This window comes from Pocillopora damicornis, chromosome 5 (genome assembly GCF_964200805.1).
Source record: "Pocillopora damicornis chromosome 5, jaPocDami1.2, whole genome shotgun sequence".
NCBI classification, from domain to species: Eukaryota; Metazoa; Cnidaria; class Anthozoa; order Scleractinia; family Pocilloporidae; genus Pocillopora; species Pocillopora damicornis.
In genome coordinates, this window is record NC_142674.1 from 14,943,066 (window position 1) to 14,958,717 (window position 15,652).

The window sequence follows — 15,652 nt, forward strand, 5'->3', positions numbered from 1 at the left end:
TTAGCCGGCATAGTATTATATCAGAGGTAAGATAAATCGGGGAGAAAGCTGCCATGGTCAGTCAACCTGGATTGAAACACTTCAGCAATACAGTGGATCAGAACATTGATAACAGAGGCATTTACAACTTATCCTTCTGTAACATCTTAAAATTATCGAATCAGTTAAAAAATATTGTTATTTCCTCGAGCGCCGGTGTATTTTATAATTGCGAAACATCAAAAAATCCTAACTGACTCCTTTGTTACCATGATGACAAACTCGAAGGTTCCCCTAGACAAACACGCAGTTCTAAACAGACCGATAAAGCATGCGTCAAAGACGCGACCAGCTATAGCTTCGTCCGTAAGTGTGAAAAGTTGAGAATGTGGATAACTCATTTAGTGATATACATGAAGATGCTATTTCATAGATGCGGCCATCGCTTAAGTCTGAGGACGTTATCCAAAAGCTTAATGAGGATACAGAATGGTTTCAATCTCAACTGACTTGTTAATCAATAAATAGCCATAAGATAAGCCTCTAATCATTTTATTGCAGATATTAAGTAGAGTGTTTTATTATGTTAAATACAACTTATTGTGTTTGGATAGTGTACAAAATTAAACGCTCATACGTGCTCTCATTTCGTCCGGTTTTTAAACAAGCATTCCATTTACCATGGTAAAATTGTTTCCATCTACCACAGTATGAACCCTTTACATGGCGTTTTATTTTTCTCATACGAATCGAAAACACTAGAGAAAATTATTAATTTGAATTAACTCACACTCTATTAAGACGGTTCTCTCCGTTTATGACAAAAGCATTTAATACTAGCAGCAAAACGGTAAATGTCAATAACAATGCTCTCGCTTGTTTTCAAATAAAGGTAACTTGAAAGTTAAACAAATCATTAGAAATGATGAAATATGTAATTTAAAGAAGATACTTCGTCAAGGAATGAGTGCTAGTTAATACCTCACGACTAATTCATTACCAAACTATAAATTTTTTTACCAAATTTCATATCTCCATTAGGAGATCTCTTACCAGGTCTGTTATAGACAAATTTACTAAATGGTTTTACAATACAACGATGAAAAGCTCGCCAAGTACAGCTATCGACATAAACGAGCCGTTTTTCAAGTTAGTTGTTTTTTGTTTCTTTCTTTCTTTCTCTTCTGATTTAATCGATGACGGAAGTTTAATTCATATCTATTCAAATTTCCTTATTGTGAAACCGATTAAATTATTTATTACTGGCATCCTTTAAGAATTTATTAATTGTTTTTTGTGCTTTTATTATTATTATTTTGTGAATCAAGGACAAAGCTTTCACATATTCTTCTAATATTAATATTGGAAAATTTAACTAACACAAACCTAGACTTAGTTTAGCACCGAGAAGTGACGATTATGTACCCTAACGACGGTCACTGGCCCATTTTCCCAATCTCTTAGCTGGGGCCTTCTTTGCAGCTTCCTCACTTGGTCCTGCATCTTCATTTCCCAGATCTTCAACCCTGGAGTATTTTGCCTTGTCATAAGCGCCCATGTCAAGAAGTTCCAAATATGTCTTAAAAGAAAGTAACAAATGGGGTTACACTTTAGCCGCAGAGCGTAAAAACACTGTAAAGTTAAGCTGAAAAGTGCGATCACTTCCCCAGCGTACTGAGAATCTCTGTGTTTTAAAATCGCGGGTATAATTTTGCGAGTTTCTTATTTCCTCTCGGAAAATAGAGGAGTTGCAAGTAGGTGGATAGAACTGAGCCGTCTTATGCCCTGGGGACGATCACAACCGACGTAAATATCAGAAGGAGCCAACAAGTTGAATTACTCGTAAATGGCCTTGCGGGCTGGAAAATGTCTCTTGCCAGAAGTATGAATGGTCTCAGTTGAAGCTTTCATAGACTGAATGGAAATAAAACCAATGCTAGGAAATATTGCTTCCAATATATGGGGACAAGGTAAGAAGTTTGAAAAGTTATAACTGAAATGCATGAAATATTGGGAAGTTGTCATTTCTAGAAACAAACCTCCTCACGAATGTATTTGTCCATTCTTTGTCGCAGGTTTTCAAAAGGAGGACGGAAGTCAGGGTTTCGATTCCAGCACCTTTTCATTATATCATACCTGAAATTTAAAAATGATGATCTACTCTTAACTACTTACTAATGGACTATGCGAAGAATACCAATAAGGTCCTCCTACAGGAAACTATTTTTGAGAATAGCATGGGCAATGTTTCAGACTTGTTTTGAGACGTCGAACATATCTGCACTACTTCACTCGCTCTGATGTTTTTTAAATACATTTTGATGTCATAATTGTCCACGCCGTATTTCAGCTGAATGCGGTATGCTCCTGGTTCACATTCACATAACAGAAAGCTTCTCATTGCAGCTTAATTGTTTTATTGCCAAGATTTCAGCGATGAGAACGCTAAATGTATTGTCTTCGATCTAAGGTTATTTTTAGGAACACGATGGTATTATACTAGAAAAGTGCGACTCACAGTTTGTTGTCAACATGATCGGGCTTTGGCATCTTATATCCTTTTGTGACCTCTGCAACTACCATGCCTTCTGACCATCCGTCGTACGGAATTCCTCCTGTCAATGCATAAGGACAAGTGTATGTCACATTCCTGAATGTCTCAACTCTACAATGACTGTGGCTGAGACACATTGTTCCTTCTCGACCTCTATGTATGAGGGAAGCCATCTGCATGTACATTTACATAGCTTGATGATGCCCAAATCAAATTTTATTGAATACAGTACTGTAGTTTAAAGTTTCCTTTTTTCGGTCCGAGTTGATGCTAGTCTCTGATAATTGAATAATGCTTAAGCCATCGACTTGCCGTTTGCTTTGCATTTATTGAGATTAACAATCAAAATAGCTTGTTACATATCAATCTATATATATATACATATCTTGTATATATACGTATATTTATATTTATGGCCAAGTAGTATGTTAAAACAAATCTTTATTAAAATAATAGTAACAAAAATAGCATTACTTCTATAGCGCTTGCGCATTGCTGTTCTAAGCGTTAAATATATTGACTGAACATAGCTTAGCTTACCAAGGGTAACTATCTCATACAGAACGATTCCATAGGACCACCTGACGAGAGTATATCAGAAATATTCTTCAGTTAGTCGCTGAGTGAATTTTGGAATTGTAATGATAAAGAGAAATCCAAAGGTGATCGGTTTGTTAGGTTGGTAGATTAATATACATTACTATACGTACACATCACTCAAGGTGGAAAGTCCAGCAAGCTCTCCCAGCAGAATCTCTGGCGCAGTCCATTTGATTGGCAAACATCCCTGGAAAAACAACCAATAAATGATTTCCGTACAAAACACATGTCCCTTCTTTTTCAAAGCCATCTTTAAAAAATATGAAGCTACGTAACGTAAATATGTTAAAATGTGAAAAGAAAGCTACGTTTGTCGTTCCCTTATCAGTTAATCCAATGTTAGCATTCGTAAAGCTGTCACGGAAAACAGAAAATGTAACTTCTTTCGCGAGACTTTCTACGAAAAAAAGTTAGTGAAATTGACAAATCCCGATGCCCGGGCCAGAGTATTTATTCTGTTAAATACTAACTCTTTTTTGTTTTGCTTTTTTTTGTAGTTTTTGGGACTTTTTTTGTAGAAGTGAGCTGTGAAACCCTGTTGGTAGTCGAGGTACATTAACTTTATGCAGAGAACATGCTGACACTTACAACTTGTTTCCAAAAAACGCCGCACTAAAGCGACAAAAAAAATATTTTCTACCTTTTTGGCATTTCCATGGCCATACTTGAAGCTTTGATATGCCATACCAAAGTCCGTCACTTTGCAAACATAGTTGTTATCGAGGAGAATGTTTCGAGCCGCCAGGTCACGATGGATAATCTACCAGAATATAAGGAGTCAGAATATGAAAGCTAAGAACCATAGGTTTTTATACTGCTACGGCGAATCAAACATCTAAGAATGTTCGAACGAAAAAAGGGCTCAATGTAATGCTGACAAAACCAAGATTTCTACTTTCTTTATCAAAAAAATTGGATTTTTTTACAACAGCGAAAATAACGATAATGATGACAATGATAAAGATTATAGTCATAACCATGCTAATAATCATAATAATTATGATATAATAAAATGAAATTTAGAAATGGTAAACCAACAGAGGACCCTTTGTGTTCCAAAAAAGGAAAAGACGAGATGGTTTTCTCTTTACCTTTGTTTCCTTTTACAGATTTCCAGGGAGTTCCATTTTTCCCTTTGTTTTGTTTTTTTTTTTAAGTGTCGCAGTAAGGTTTTATATACATACATATATATATATATATATATATATATATATATATATATTATACATATATATGTATGTATGTTTATAGCGCAGATTATTTACACGACTCGCCCCTAGCCAAAATGAACCATCAGCGCATACTCGAGCTTTGACAGCTGCCTGAGTTTGTCTTTTTTTTTGGCTTAATTTTTTACCATTCCAGATAATCATAGCTGGAAATTTTTGGGGCTCGGCAACCGCATAATGAACCTTATTCTAATGTCTTTTGGCTCATTTTGTTGACATCTGCAGTGACCTGCTAATGTCAACAAAGAGGTCTATCTACTTCAAAAGCACTCATAAATGTTGGCCAAATCCGAGCTATTGAAAAATAAAATGTTTAAATCTGTGAAAGATTTTTCTGAGCTAGAATTGACATGTGACAAGTATTCCACTTACCCCTCGCGTTCCAAGGAACACCATGCCGGCGGCGATTTGTTTGGCAAACAACACGAGATCGTAGTTGTTCAGATCCTGAGCTCTTCCCTCACCAAGATAATACCGATCCCTCACTCCTCGGCATTTTCTCAGGTAACCAAGTAGGTCACCACATGGCAAGTACTCCATGATGAGTATTGGGTGAACTTAGGTGACGTAAAACAAGAGAAAAAGCAAATAAACCCCATGTCAAGTCTCCTTACTCTATATCAAAGATACAATTGCTTATGGCTTTCTCCATAAAGCAGTTCAGCTCACACAAAGGACTCATTCTTTTAGGATCCAACTTCATCAGAATTAACTTTAAAAAATTTGCTATAGGTTAAAGGGAGAAAGCCAAGTAGCTCCGTTGACGAGATTTCAAGCTATCCGACCGAGACCTTAATGAACTGTCGAGGGATATATGCTTTCGAAGAAAAACAGTCTGGTTCCCACAAAAAAAAAAAGACAAACTTGGCTCCATTAACATCCTAATTATGGAGCTCATGTTAAGAGGTACTTAGAGGGTTCATTCAGCATTTGCAGTATCATTAATAACATATACCTAGAAAAGATGCTTTACGCTTCGTACTTACTTTGTGTGGTAACGCAGCCCATGAACTTTACAATGTTTGGCGAAACGTTTTCACCGATAAGTTTCCCCAGCTCAATTTCTCTCATCAAACATTTCCTTCCCTCCTCTCCAGCAGTGGCTACAGCAAAAGTATACATTAATGGAGACACGTTCTGATTAATGCATTTGTTCCATGCAAGTTCAAGCCAGAAAGAATCCGTTAGAATTACAAACCTCGCATCTTCTTATTACCGTTTGGATGATAATTTTTGCAGCTAGCAGATTGTCCAACTCATTGACCTCGGCCACAGCTGAGTTGACTGTGAGTATAAAGGCCGAATTGGAACCAGTTGAGGTTTAAATCCTACCAATAGTTCTTGTTTTCTTTAGTTTTACCATCACTGCAGATGCTTCACATCTTTCGTCCGATAAAAGTCTTTTGCCAGCGAAAAGCGCCGTGTAGTCAGTCTGTTGGACTGCCCACTCCAACCCGGGATTATCAGTCACTGGTAAATGGGAATAGGTCCAAAGGGAGAAAAAAAAACCCTACTGGATTCAGCAGCGGGTCTAGAGGGAGGATCCAGCGTATCCGCAACACCTTCCCACCCCCCCCCGGGGGGAGTGGGGTGTAGCGGATACTAACCCATACTAACCCCCTTCTAACCTATGCCTGTGACCTTTTACACTACTATTATTGCAGGATCACTTTTATGACCAAACTGGTTGATTATCTTCGTTGTTTGTTTGCTCCTCCCCCCGCCTTCCTTTTTTTTCCCCGCGCGTAACCTTGAGCGAGGAAGAGGGGGGTGTGCGTTGGTTGAGAAGAAATTTTGGACCACCCCTTCCTCCCCCTCTGCCCAAATAAAACGTTTTTATAACCGCCCCTGAGAACAACATATGTATCAATGTAACGAATAGAAGAAGACTTACGCGTAAAACATTTAGCAGCCACTGTCCGATTTCCAGGTTGTCCATTGGGTGAACTCAGGAGAGCTCTCCACACGGCTCCGAACGCCCCTCGTCCAATGACGTCTTGAAGCAAGACACGGTTCACCGCAACCTCCCACTCATCTACCTGTGCATTCAATGGCTCCATCTGAATTGCCTGCTCTTGGTCAGGACTAAATATTGGAAATTAACATTGCATACTTTCAGGTTCAAAACAAAGAAAAGTGATAAAAAGAAAAGAGAAATAATCTCTCTTGCCGATAGTGAGAAAACAATATTGTTACTAAACCAAGACCATAAATTATCACAAAATATATCAGTAATTATTGTTATTTAAGTACACTTTGTCAATCGGATGAAGGTCAACAATAGCCCCGTCGTTTGTTAAAATCAATAAAGAAACAGTTGGTTTTGATATCAGAAAATTTTACGTGGATTCCAATTTTTACTTCAAAGTACTAATCCATTGATTAATCTAACCGAAAATAGATGGAAGGTACTTAAGAGATAAAAAAATTAAACAAAGGAATTAATGAAGCCGACTCTATCAGCACTAGATGAATGTTAATAATGCATCATAAACACGATAAAGGTAAAGTCACTGCGATATGATTTTTGTTATCGTCATCATGCAATGGGGAATTTTTCCGATGAATTTGATGAATAAAAGGTAAAATAGTTGACTTACAGAGCCATAGCTGCAATTCCAAATAATGAGTAAAAGGAGATAGAAAAGGTAAAACTGTGCATTAATTTATTAAATCGAATATTCTAATAAAATTTCTGTGAAGTGGCAGAATATTTTGAATTTGCACAAATTAGGAGTGACGCGATACTTGCTGAATTTAAAATTATTATCAATACACATACAGATGTGAAAAAACTCTACATTAGCATTTTTTGGCCGCAGGAGAGTAATTCTTGTAAAAATATCTCTACTCTTAGACTCGTAGCTCAGTGTTCCCCATGCCCCTCAGTAGACATGTTTAATAGGTTTAAACATTTCCTTCTATTACTTTCAGACAAAGAAATCTGAAATAACACAGAAAAATGGACGTCACCTGTCCTTCGACGCTTGCAGAAATACCAGGCAAGCGAAATGGCAATCGCTGCCGCCACTGATCCACTAATGTAATACCACAAAGTGTTGAAACTTTGCATAGCTTGTGGCACTTGCTTCGCTAATTGTGTGAGATAGGTAAATGACCATTAGACAAATATCGACGGTAGTAAAAGTACTAATAAAATTCAAGTTATTTGGAAAAGCTTTGGAATAGCTTGGCACATTATTTAACTCGTGATTGACACCTGATCTTTGAAACGAAATACCTGAAGTTTAGAGAGCAATGCAAGGTAATTTCATGTAAATGGTCAGGTGACCCATATTTGTTTCGTCTTTAACTGACAAACAGCTTTAATCTATTTGGAAATATATTTTTTAATCAGTAAAGTTGTATAACACCAACTTACCTTTGACGTTTATTTTTTCAGAGGAACGGGAGACAAAACCGAGCTTGTTACGTGCCTCACAAGAATAGACACCACTGTCCTCCTTCACAACTTCAGTTATAGTAAGTTCACTCATCTTTTTATCGAGTCTTGTATTAATCTGTGCTCTTTCGGGTGGTGAGTCTCCATCTTTTTTCCAAGTTACATTTATTGTTTCTTCGTTGACGTTGCAGGACAATGTGAGGTTGTCTCCTACTGTGAGTGCTCGATACTGATTTGAAACAACTTGAGCAGAGGCTTTACCTACGTTAAGAAAAAGGCAATTGATTAAAATCCTGCTCCACATTTATCACCCTCACCGTCAGCAGCAGTTCAGTGTCAGCGTCACGTAATTGGCTTCGCCATGGTTATCGTCGGCGTCATCATCACGGTCAGCGTCAGCATCATCATAATCGTCATCGTCATCGTCATCGTTATCGTCATTATCATTAAACTTACCTTAAATACGCAGTGTTACAGAGGAACTAGTTTTATTTGCTTTATTTTCCGTTGTCGTTTGGAATAGCTTTGCCCATTATTTAACTCGTGATTGACACCTGCTCTTTGAAACGAAATACCTGAAGTTCATAGAGTGATACAAGGTAATTTCATATAAATAGGTCAGGTGACCTATGTTTGTTTCGTCTTTAACTGATAAACAGTTTCAATCTATTTGGAAATATATTTTTTAGTCAGTATAGTATTTTTGTAAGACACAACGGTAACACCAGCTTACCTTTGACGTTTATTTTTACAAAGGAACGGGCAACAAAACCGAGCTTGTTACGTGCCTCACAAGAATACACACCACTGTCCTCCTTCACAACTCCAGTTATAGCAAATGTACTCTTTTCGTCATCGAATCGTGTATCAATCTTTGCCCTTTCGGGTACTGAGTCTCCATCTTTTTTCCAAGTTACATTTATTGTTTCTTCGTTGACGTTGCAGGTCAATGTGAAGTTGTCTCCTGCTGTGAGTGCCGGATAATGACCTGGAACAATTTGAGCTAAGGCTTTTCCTACGTTAAGAAAAAAGCAATTGATTAAAATCATGGTCCACGTTCGTCACTTTCCTCGTCAGCATCATGTCAGTGTCAGTGTCACGTCATCGTCATCGCCATGGTTATCGTCGGCGTCGTCTTCACGGTCAGCGTCATCATCATCGTTATCGTCATTAACATTAAACTTACCGTAAACACGCAGAGTTGCAGAGGAACTAGTTGTATTTGCTTTATTTTTCGCTTCACACTTGTAAGTCCCTTCCATCCCTTTTTTAACGCTTAAAAGTTTCAGGAATGATTCTCCTTCGTAACTGTATTGATTGATACCAGATGATAGGTCAGCATTATTAAAAACCCAGGCTAATGTTGGTGTTGGCACACCTGAGGCTCGACAACTAAAGTTTACAGAGTTTCCTTCGGTAACAGACTGGTTTATCGGAGGCTCTATAATCTGTGGAGATACTTCAATTTAAAAAATCCAAAGTTAATAAGGTTTGTGTAGTCCAGTTTAACTCCATTTACCCAATCCTTGATAAAACGACGAAACAACAACAACGACAAAAAATCAAAACAAAAAGCGCGATGTTCAAGTCTATTTTTGACCAACGTCAATTTTTTCGAAGGTTTTCGTCGCCTACAGCATAAAAAGATATCGTTTGCCCTTAAGTTGTCCCAGTTGTGTTAATAAAATTAATCCTTTTCTTGATGGTTGTTGAGTGTGATGTTAAAAAAAAAATATGTTCAATGACTATCAGTTTCCTTTTTTTAGAAGTATATATTGAATTCGAAAAGTTATTAGGCGATGATGATCAAAACAATGTAAAACGATTGTATTCTGAAATCAAAAAAAGGAAAGGAAATCTGTCATTTGACGTTTCCAAATTGTCCGTTTTAATATGAGTTCACGGATAAAAATGTTAAAGTGGACCCCAGGATTTGCAATTCCTTAATAGCAGAAGGTGTTTTAAATTATTTTTTTGGTCACGGATTCAGCTTCAATAACAATCTGGGTGTGTGTAAGTCAGAATCAACTGTACGTGATCAGGTACCCTTTTCTAGAAGAAAAGAGTACTAATGTTGGTAATTTGAAGCAAGTTATATGAATGTTCATTTAAAATCTCTTTCCAACTTCAATCCTTAATATTTAGGTAATGATACACTCATAGCCTAGTTGATGAACTACCTTTAACACTAATGAAAATGTATCATAAGATCATGACTTCTTAGTTCCTTGTTCATCGATATTTTTAAAGGAAAAGGATGAAAAGAGAAAGAAAATATAGGTCTATTTAAATTTGGCTTAAGCTTAAAAACAAACGCTTCGTTAAGTTACAAGTTTGATAAATGACATAAACTACAATATAGAGTTTACCAGTGACATCGATCCAGAAGAAAGAGTTTGCTTTTCCATAATCATTTTCAGCAGTACATTCATAATAGCCTTTATCTTCAAACGTCACTTGTCCAATAACTAAGGTGTTGCTTTTATTAAGTAGCACTCCATCCTTGGTCCAGTTGACATATACTTGTGGGTCACCTCTCAAATAACACTCTTTTGTAAATGTGGAATTAAATGCAATGGTGAAATTTCTTAACTCATCACTAACACGGGGTGGAACTGCAAAATAAGCATATAACTACAAATTACAAAATTATAAGCCACCCAAAGCCTCCCCCCTCCCTCCACCCGCAAAAATAAGAAATAATAAATATAAAAAAAACTAATAAATAACAATTTAAAAAAGAAGAAATCGATGCACCATTTTGTGATCATTTCAAACAAATGCTACCAAAAACCATGTTAGTCAGGCTATATTACTAGCTTAGCCATGAAACCATCATATTTTTAGAGCAGGAACAAAAGAACGAGTGTAAAGACTTTCCAGTTCTTCGCAATAAATATCTAATCAAGTTGTGTGAAGAATTACTGTACACTTGACGAACACACCTTTTACAGAAATGTCAATGTCTTTGGTGTCAAAGCCTGCTGCATTCTCTGCCTTACAAGTGTACCGCCCTTCGTCCTCCTTTGTTATCTCAGAAAAGAAGAGAGACAAACTCTGTCTGTGCAATGTATTATTCTTGAGCCAAGTGATCTGTGGTTCAGGCCGACCCTCCACAACTTTACACGTCAAGTTCACACTGTTTCCTTCTATGATGAGATTGCTTGCTCCAGAAATATCCACTTTTGGTCGAACTAGAAGGTAAATAAATAACATGTCATAAGAAAATCGGAGGTATTCCAATATCATTTACACAGAACACATTAAACGCCATAACTTAACATAATGAACATTTGATAATGACACTAGCGCTTCATCGCCCAGAATGCTATTGTCTTTCGCGACATGTACTTGCAGTGCCCATTTAATCAGCGGGCAGCAAAATAATTAGCATATCCTGAACTTGTCGGTCGTGATTGGTCAGCAGGTAAAGCTTTGAGAATACATGAGTCTCTTGACAGATTTCAGCTGCTGTCAATCAAACGGTTGGATGCGTAAAGTAAATCCCAAGGTGACATAAAGTGAACAATAGCAATAATTAACAATAGCCACGCTCTTAACAAAGCGTTCAGCAAATTCGTTTGCAGCGAATTCTTAGATGGACTGACAGACTCCCGTTGGTCAAAATGTTATCGGGATTATAAAAAGTACTATCATGAAAATAGGAAATAGAAAAATTTAGAAAATAGTGTCATGAAGAATAGGCGGTTTGAAAAGCGTAACTTGTAATCAGACGGTTTTCGAGTGTGAAAGGCTTGCGGTTGCGGACTGACAACAAAAAAAAAGCCTGATTGAAGGTTATAAAAAGCGATGTTCAGAAAGCCAGCTAATCTTTGGTCAAGTGAAATGTTAGTTTCATTCAATCTTTGTCTTAAATGTGGTTTTGGCGAGCCCCCGTATAGTGGATCGCAGCCATTTACTAAAGGTGCAGATATGTGAATGAAGGCAGGGTTGATCGGGGATTCTGTGAGCTCTAAAGAGAGCTCCCGATCAACGCGATGCATTTCTTGCACGGAAAACATTTCAATATCTGGACGGTAGGAGGCACAATTGTGATCTGATATAAGGTGTGTTAACAGAGATGTTTATAACTCTTCAATTTAAATTTGGCGCACATGTGTGACATGACACAGCTTCTTAACAATGCTTCGTCAGGCGAAAGTGCGTCCTATTGTCTACAGAGGCGGGACAAAAACTCTCTTGGAACTCTCTTGGGAGTCCAAAGGGAACAACTTTCGAGGGCTTTTAGGACATTTCGGTGTAGCTTTTGGAGATGATCTTTTTGATAACACTTGTGGCCATCGTATTAACGCGAAATTCCACCAAATCTTAGTTGAGATATCAAACTTACTTTACCAGAGGGTACCTAAGTCACGAAGTACTTTTGTGGAGGAAAAAATCAATCTGAATACTCATCAGTTCATATTCCATACCAATGCTGAGCGAAACGACCGCATTTTCAAGATCGCTTTGATAAAACTTATCGAAGACCAACGACTTGGATGAGCGTCTTAAATAAAAGCTGAACACCTCTTCCACAAAAGCCAGAGGGTACCTATCGCTAAGTGGGCTAATTTGTGTAAAAATTGGTAAAACACACTAGGCATTAGGCCGTTTTCGGCCATTTTCTTTATTGTTTCGCCTGTTTTCAATTACGAGAATTCAAATTTAGCGCTATTGGCTACGCAAAAGGTCCCGGATGTGTCGCGGCATTCTAGGCGATGTTTTATTAAACATAATCATTTGTCAGATCGCGGACATAACTTCGTATTGAGGTCTACATACTCCTATTATCTCGGACCAGTTTACGAAAGACAGAAGGCGCAGCCGTGGAGAGTATGGTCTACCCTGTTATTGCTATAGAGTTTTAGGAGCATTCGATAACCTTATCACCCTATAACCTTGGTTCGCGAAAACGCTGATAGTTTGCTACAGCATTTGAAGAACCGAAAGCATTCCATTCACTTCACTGATGTTATAAATAGTAACAAGTCACTCGCCATCCATGGGACTGCATCTTTAAAACAAGAGTCCGAGGTCCAAAAGATTCCCTGTGAGTAATGCGAAGTTTACGTCAGCGGAATATACAGTCCCATGCAAGTAATGGTTAAACGAGTGATATGGCAGATCGAGAAACGACATGCTTAGACAAAGGCCTCTGCAGTTTCAGAAGACACCTGGAAACCACCATTTCTGGACTGAAGTAGAGTACATTGATTGTGATCCTATTATTATACACGCACGGTAAAAGAGGCCATCCACGTAAGATTTCGCATGCTACAACATAAATTGAACATTGGGGTAGACATCCCGGAAACATGGATGCGGACCACAAGAAACAAAAAACATAATAACTTTGCGACAGTGGACTCAGAAAGAACATTTAGTCAAAGTGTGGCAATCGAGGCCTGTGTGGGATTCTAGCCAATCACGGTCAAACAGAGTGTTCATAAGGTCATGATATCTACCGACCTTATAACACGAACAGGACACAATATGCAGTCAGAAAGTCACAATCCACATCCAAAGTAACTTAATGGCGAGATAAACGATTATAATGCATTCAGACATTGAATTCGTCACCATGACCGACTGAAGTCGTTTTAAGCACATTACCAGCTTGAAAAGAAACTATAAGCTTCATCAAAGGGCACTTACTCTGAGTTCTGACGAGGATACTACATTGTTGATAAATAACTTAAGTATAATTTCTTTTAACAGGACACCCTACTCTAAAACAACCGTAATCAACAAACATATCCACGATAAAATGTCGCCTCGCATGGCTGCGGATATGAACAGCGAAAAGGTTTTGAAACTGAGTAAATTAAATTCATTACATTTGAAGAACTGACTTTATGACTTTCTATATATTATCTCATTGGTCACTCACTTATAACTGTCACTACTATGTTTTTATCTCTGCTTGTGACCCTCTGTGGTCCTTTAGTTTGTTTCATGGTACAGGTGAATGTTCCATTGTCTTCAGGCTTTACAAAACCAATACGCAGGCTGCCGTTGGATACTTGAGTGAATCGTTTCGGGTCTAAGTACTTTCCTCCTTTCTTACTCCAAGAAATCTGTGGACTCGGTGTTCCATCAGCACTACAGCTTATAATGCCAGAGGTGTACGCAATAAAGGTTTGTTGGTCCAACGTCTTTTGAGTAAATCTTGCTGTTGAAAGCAGTAATGAAAAGCACCAATATCATAGCTATACTGTTGAAAAGTGTACTTGTCTTACATGGCATTGTCCTGCATGTTAAGCCTATTTCTACAAGATAAAAAGATGCGTTTTCATACCATTAATGTAGACAATGTAATATTGAACATATTCCAATCTCTGGCATTCATATATTCCTCCATCAGATAGCTGCACGTCATCAATGAACAGATCGCCATTGTCTTCAGCTCTGATCCTTTCAGAAGTAGAGTTTGTTATTTCAAGCTTTTGCCTATTAATGACCCACCTAGCATGAGTGGTTTTATTGTGTATAGAACAGTGAAGCTTTTCTCTGCTACCAATATCAAAATAGAGTTCATCTCTTTTCAACACTTTCTGGTTTTCTGCAAAAAAAAAATAGTTCAGTTTAGATGATTTTATCAAAATAAATCAAATTTTTTGTACTTAACACTACAAGAAGAGATAGAAAAGTTGAATATATTTACCTGTGCTAAAGCTTAAATTGAGAAATGTTTTTAACAATGTCGTATTTTAAACTTAGTTACAATACTCCAAACAAAATCATGTTAGCCATTAGGTAACCCTTAACTGAAGTCAGGTGATCTTATGAGCAGTCATATCACCCTCATGAAAGTCATGTACACCCTAGCTAACATCATTTCACCTCAAGACCAAGTTGAATCATCTATAAGGAGGGTAAGTTCTTAAAGAAACTGTGGCGTCGCGTCGGTGGGGGAGTATAACACCCGCCATGACGAAGGGCTAACGCTCAAAATTTAGCTTTGAAACTCTTTACGGGGGCAAATTTACATTATCAACTCGGTTGATAAAATCAAAATCATCTAAGTCATTTTAAGTCGACTCATGTTACTTTTAAACCAAGTCATGTCACCCTTAACCCTAACCCTCCACTTTAGAAGGTCAGTGGGAAGAAGAAAGACAATCACGAAAATCAGAATAACTAATCAGAACTAAAAATTTAGTTGCTTACTTGGTTGACACAACGCTTGAGAACCCTTGTCATCCGCTTGACATTGAGGTGGAATGTTTAACTTTCCATCGATGCGATCGCATGATGCAAGTTCAAACTCCTCTCCAGCGCAAGAGACATCGGACATTGCAAAAGGTATTCCCTCAGCCTTTATGTCTGACCCAATAAATTCCGCTAAAGCCTCTTCAAAGCCAAGTTGACGACAAATAACTTTGACATCATTAAAGTCCCATTTATTCCTACATATCTTTGCCCATTTCCCCTTGTAAAACACTTCCACTCTTCCTCCATACTCCACATTTGCGCCATTCAAGCGAACAGGAACTTATGGAATTACAAAAATTTTAATCCATTAAGATGGAAAATACTGGTTATCAAGAATCAAGAATGCCTTTAAATCACGAAAGGATAAATAGTTCATGCCAGTCTAAGTGTTTAGTTTTAAGGGAAATTCTGGGTGTAAATTATTCAGTATTCGTACGTTGGATGTATCGTTCTTTGTCCGATGTAGTTCGCGACATTTACATAGTTTCCTTGCAGCGATGTTTTACGACGAACCTCTTTTACATTGCTTCGTGACTGTGCTTTAAATTGTGAAACAAGATTTTTTTAAAAAAATGTTGGAACATTCAAGACGCGTCTTCTTAGCCTAAAAGCATTTACTTTCGGAGAACACAATAGGGTGATTTACATTTTAAACTAGAACGTCATTTT

General features: G+C 37.6%; 1 protein-coding gene across 1 annotated transcript; it reads right to left on the reverse strand.

Annotated features, from left to right (window-relative positions):
- Positions 1–516: 516 nt before the first annotated feature.
- On the reverse strand, positions 517–15,259 carry LOC149045548 (fibroblast growth factor receptor 1-like). Its single transcript, XM_089208258.1, has 18 exons — positions 14,939–15,259; positions 14,067–14,330; positions 13,659–13,940; positions 10,711–10,959; positions 10,135–10,380; positions 8,952–9,224; positions 8,499–8,780; positions 7,336–7,437; positions 6,963–6,978; positions 6,257–6,447; positions 5,349–5,465; positions 4,735–4,919; positions 3,774–3,893; positions 3,244–3,320; positions 3,074–3,114; positions 2,498–2,594; positions 2,019–2,115; positions 517–1,558 (listed from the first exon to the last, which is right to left on the reverse strand). Exons 1-18 carry the CDS (start codon positions 15,063–15,065, stop codon positions 1,406–1,408), a joined length of 2,919 nt encoding a protein of 972 aa, XP_089064384.1. The 5' UTR covers positions 15,066–15,259; the 3' UTR covers positions 517–1,405.
- Positions 15,260–15,652: the final 393 nt, after the last annotated feature.

What these genes read in the sequence shown, in the direction of transcription:
- LOC149045548 (XM_089208258.1), bottom strand. Translation starts at nt 15,065, where the DNA reads ATGTCCGATGTCTCTTGCGCTGGAGAGGAGTTTGAACTTGCATCATGC. An exon ending in GGCTGCTAAATGTTTTACGC is followed by an intron (nt 5,466 to 6,256) that starts GTAAGTCTTCTT and finishes CTTTTGCTGTAG; the next exon opens with CCACTGCTGGAGAGGAGGGA. An exon ending in TGTTCCTTGGAACGCGAGGG is followed by an intron (nt 3,894 to 4,734) that starts GTAAGTGGAATA and finishes ATATTCTGGTAG; the next exon opens with ATTATCCATCGTGACCTGGC.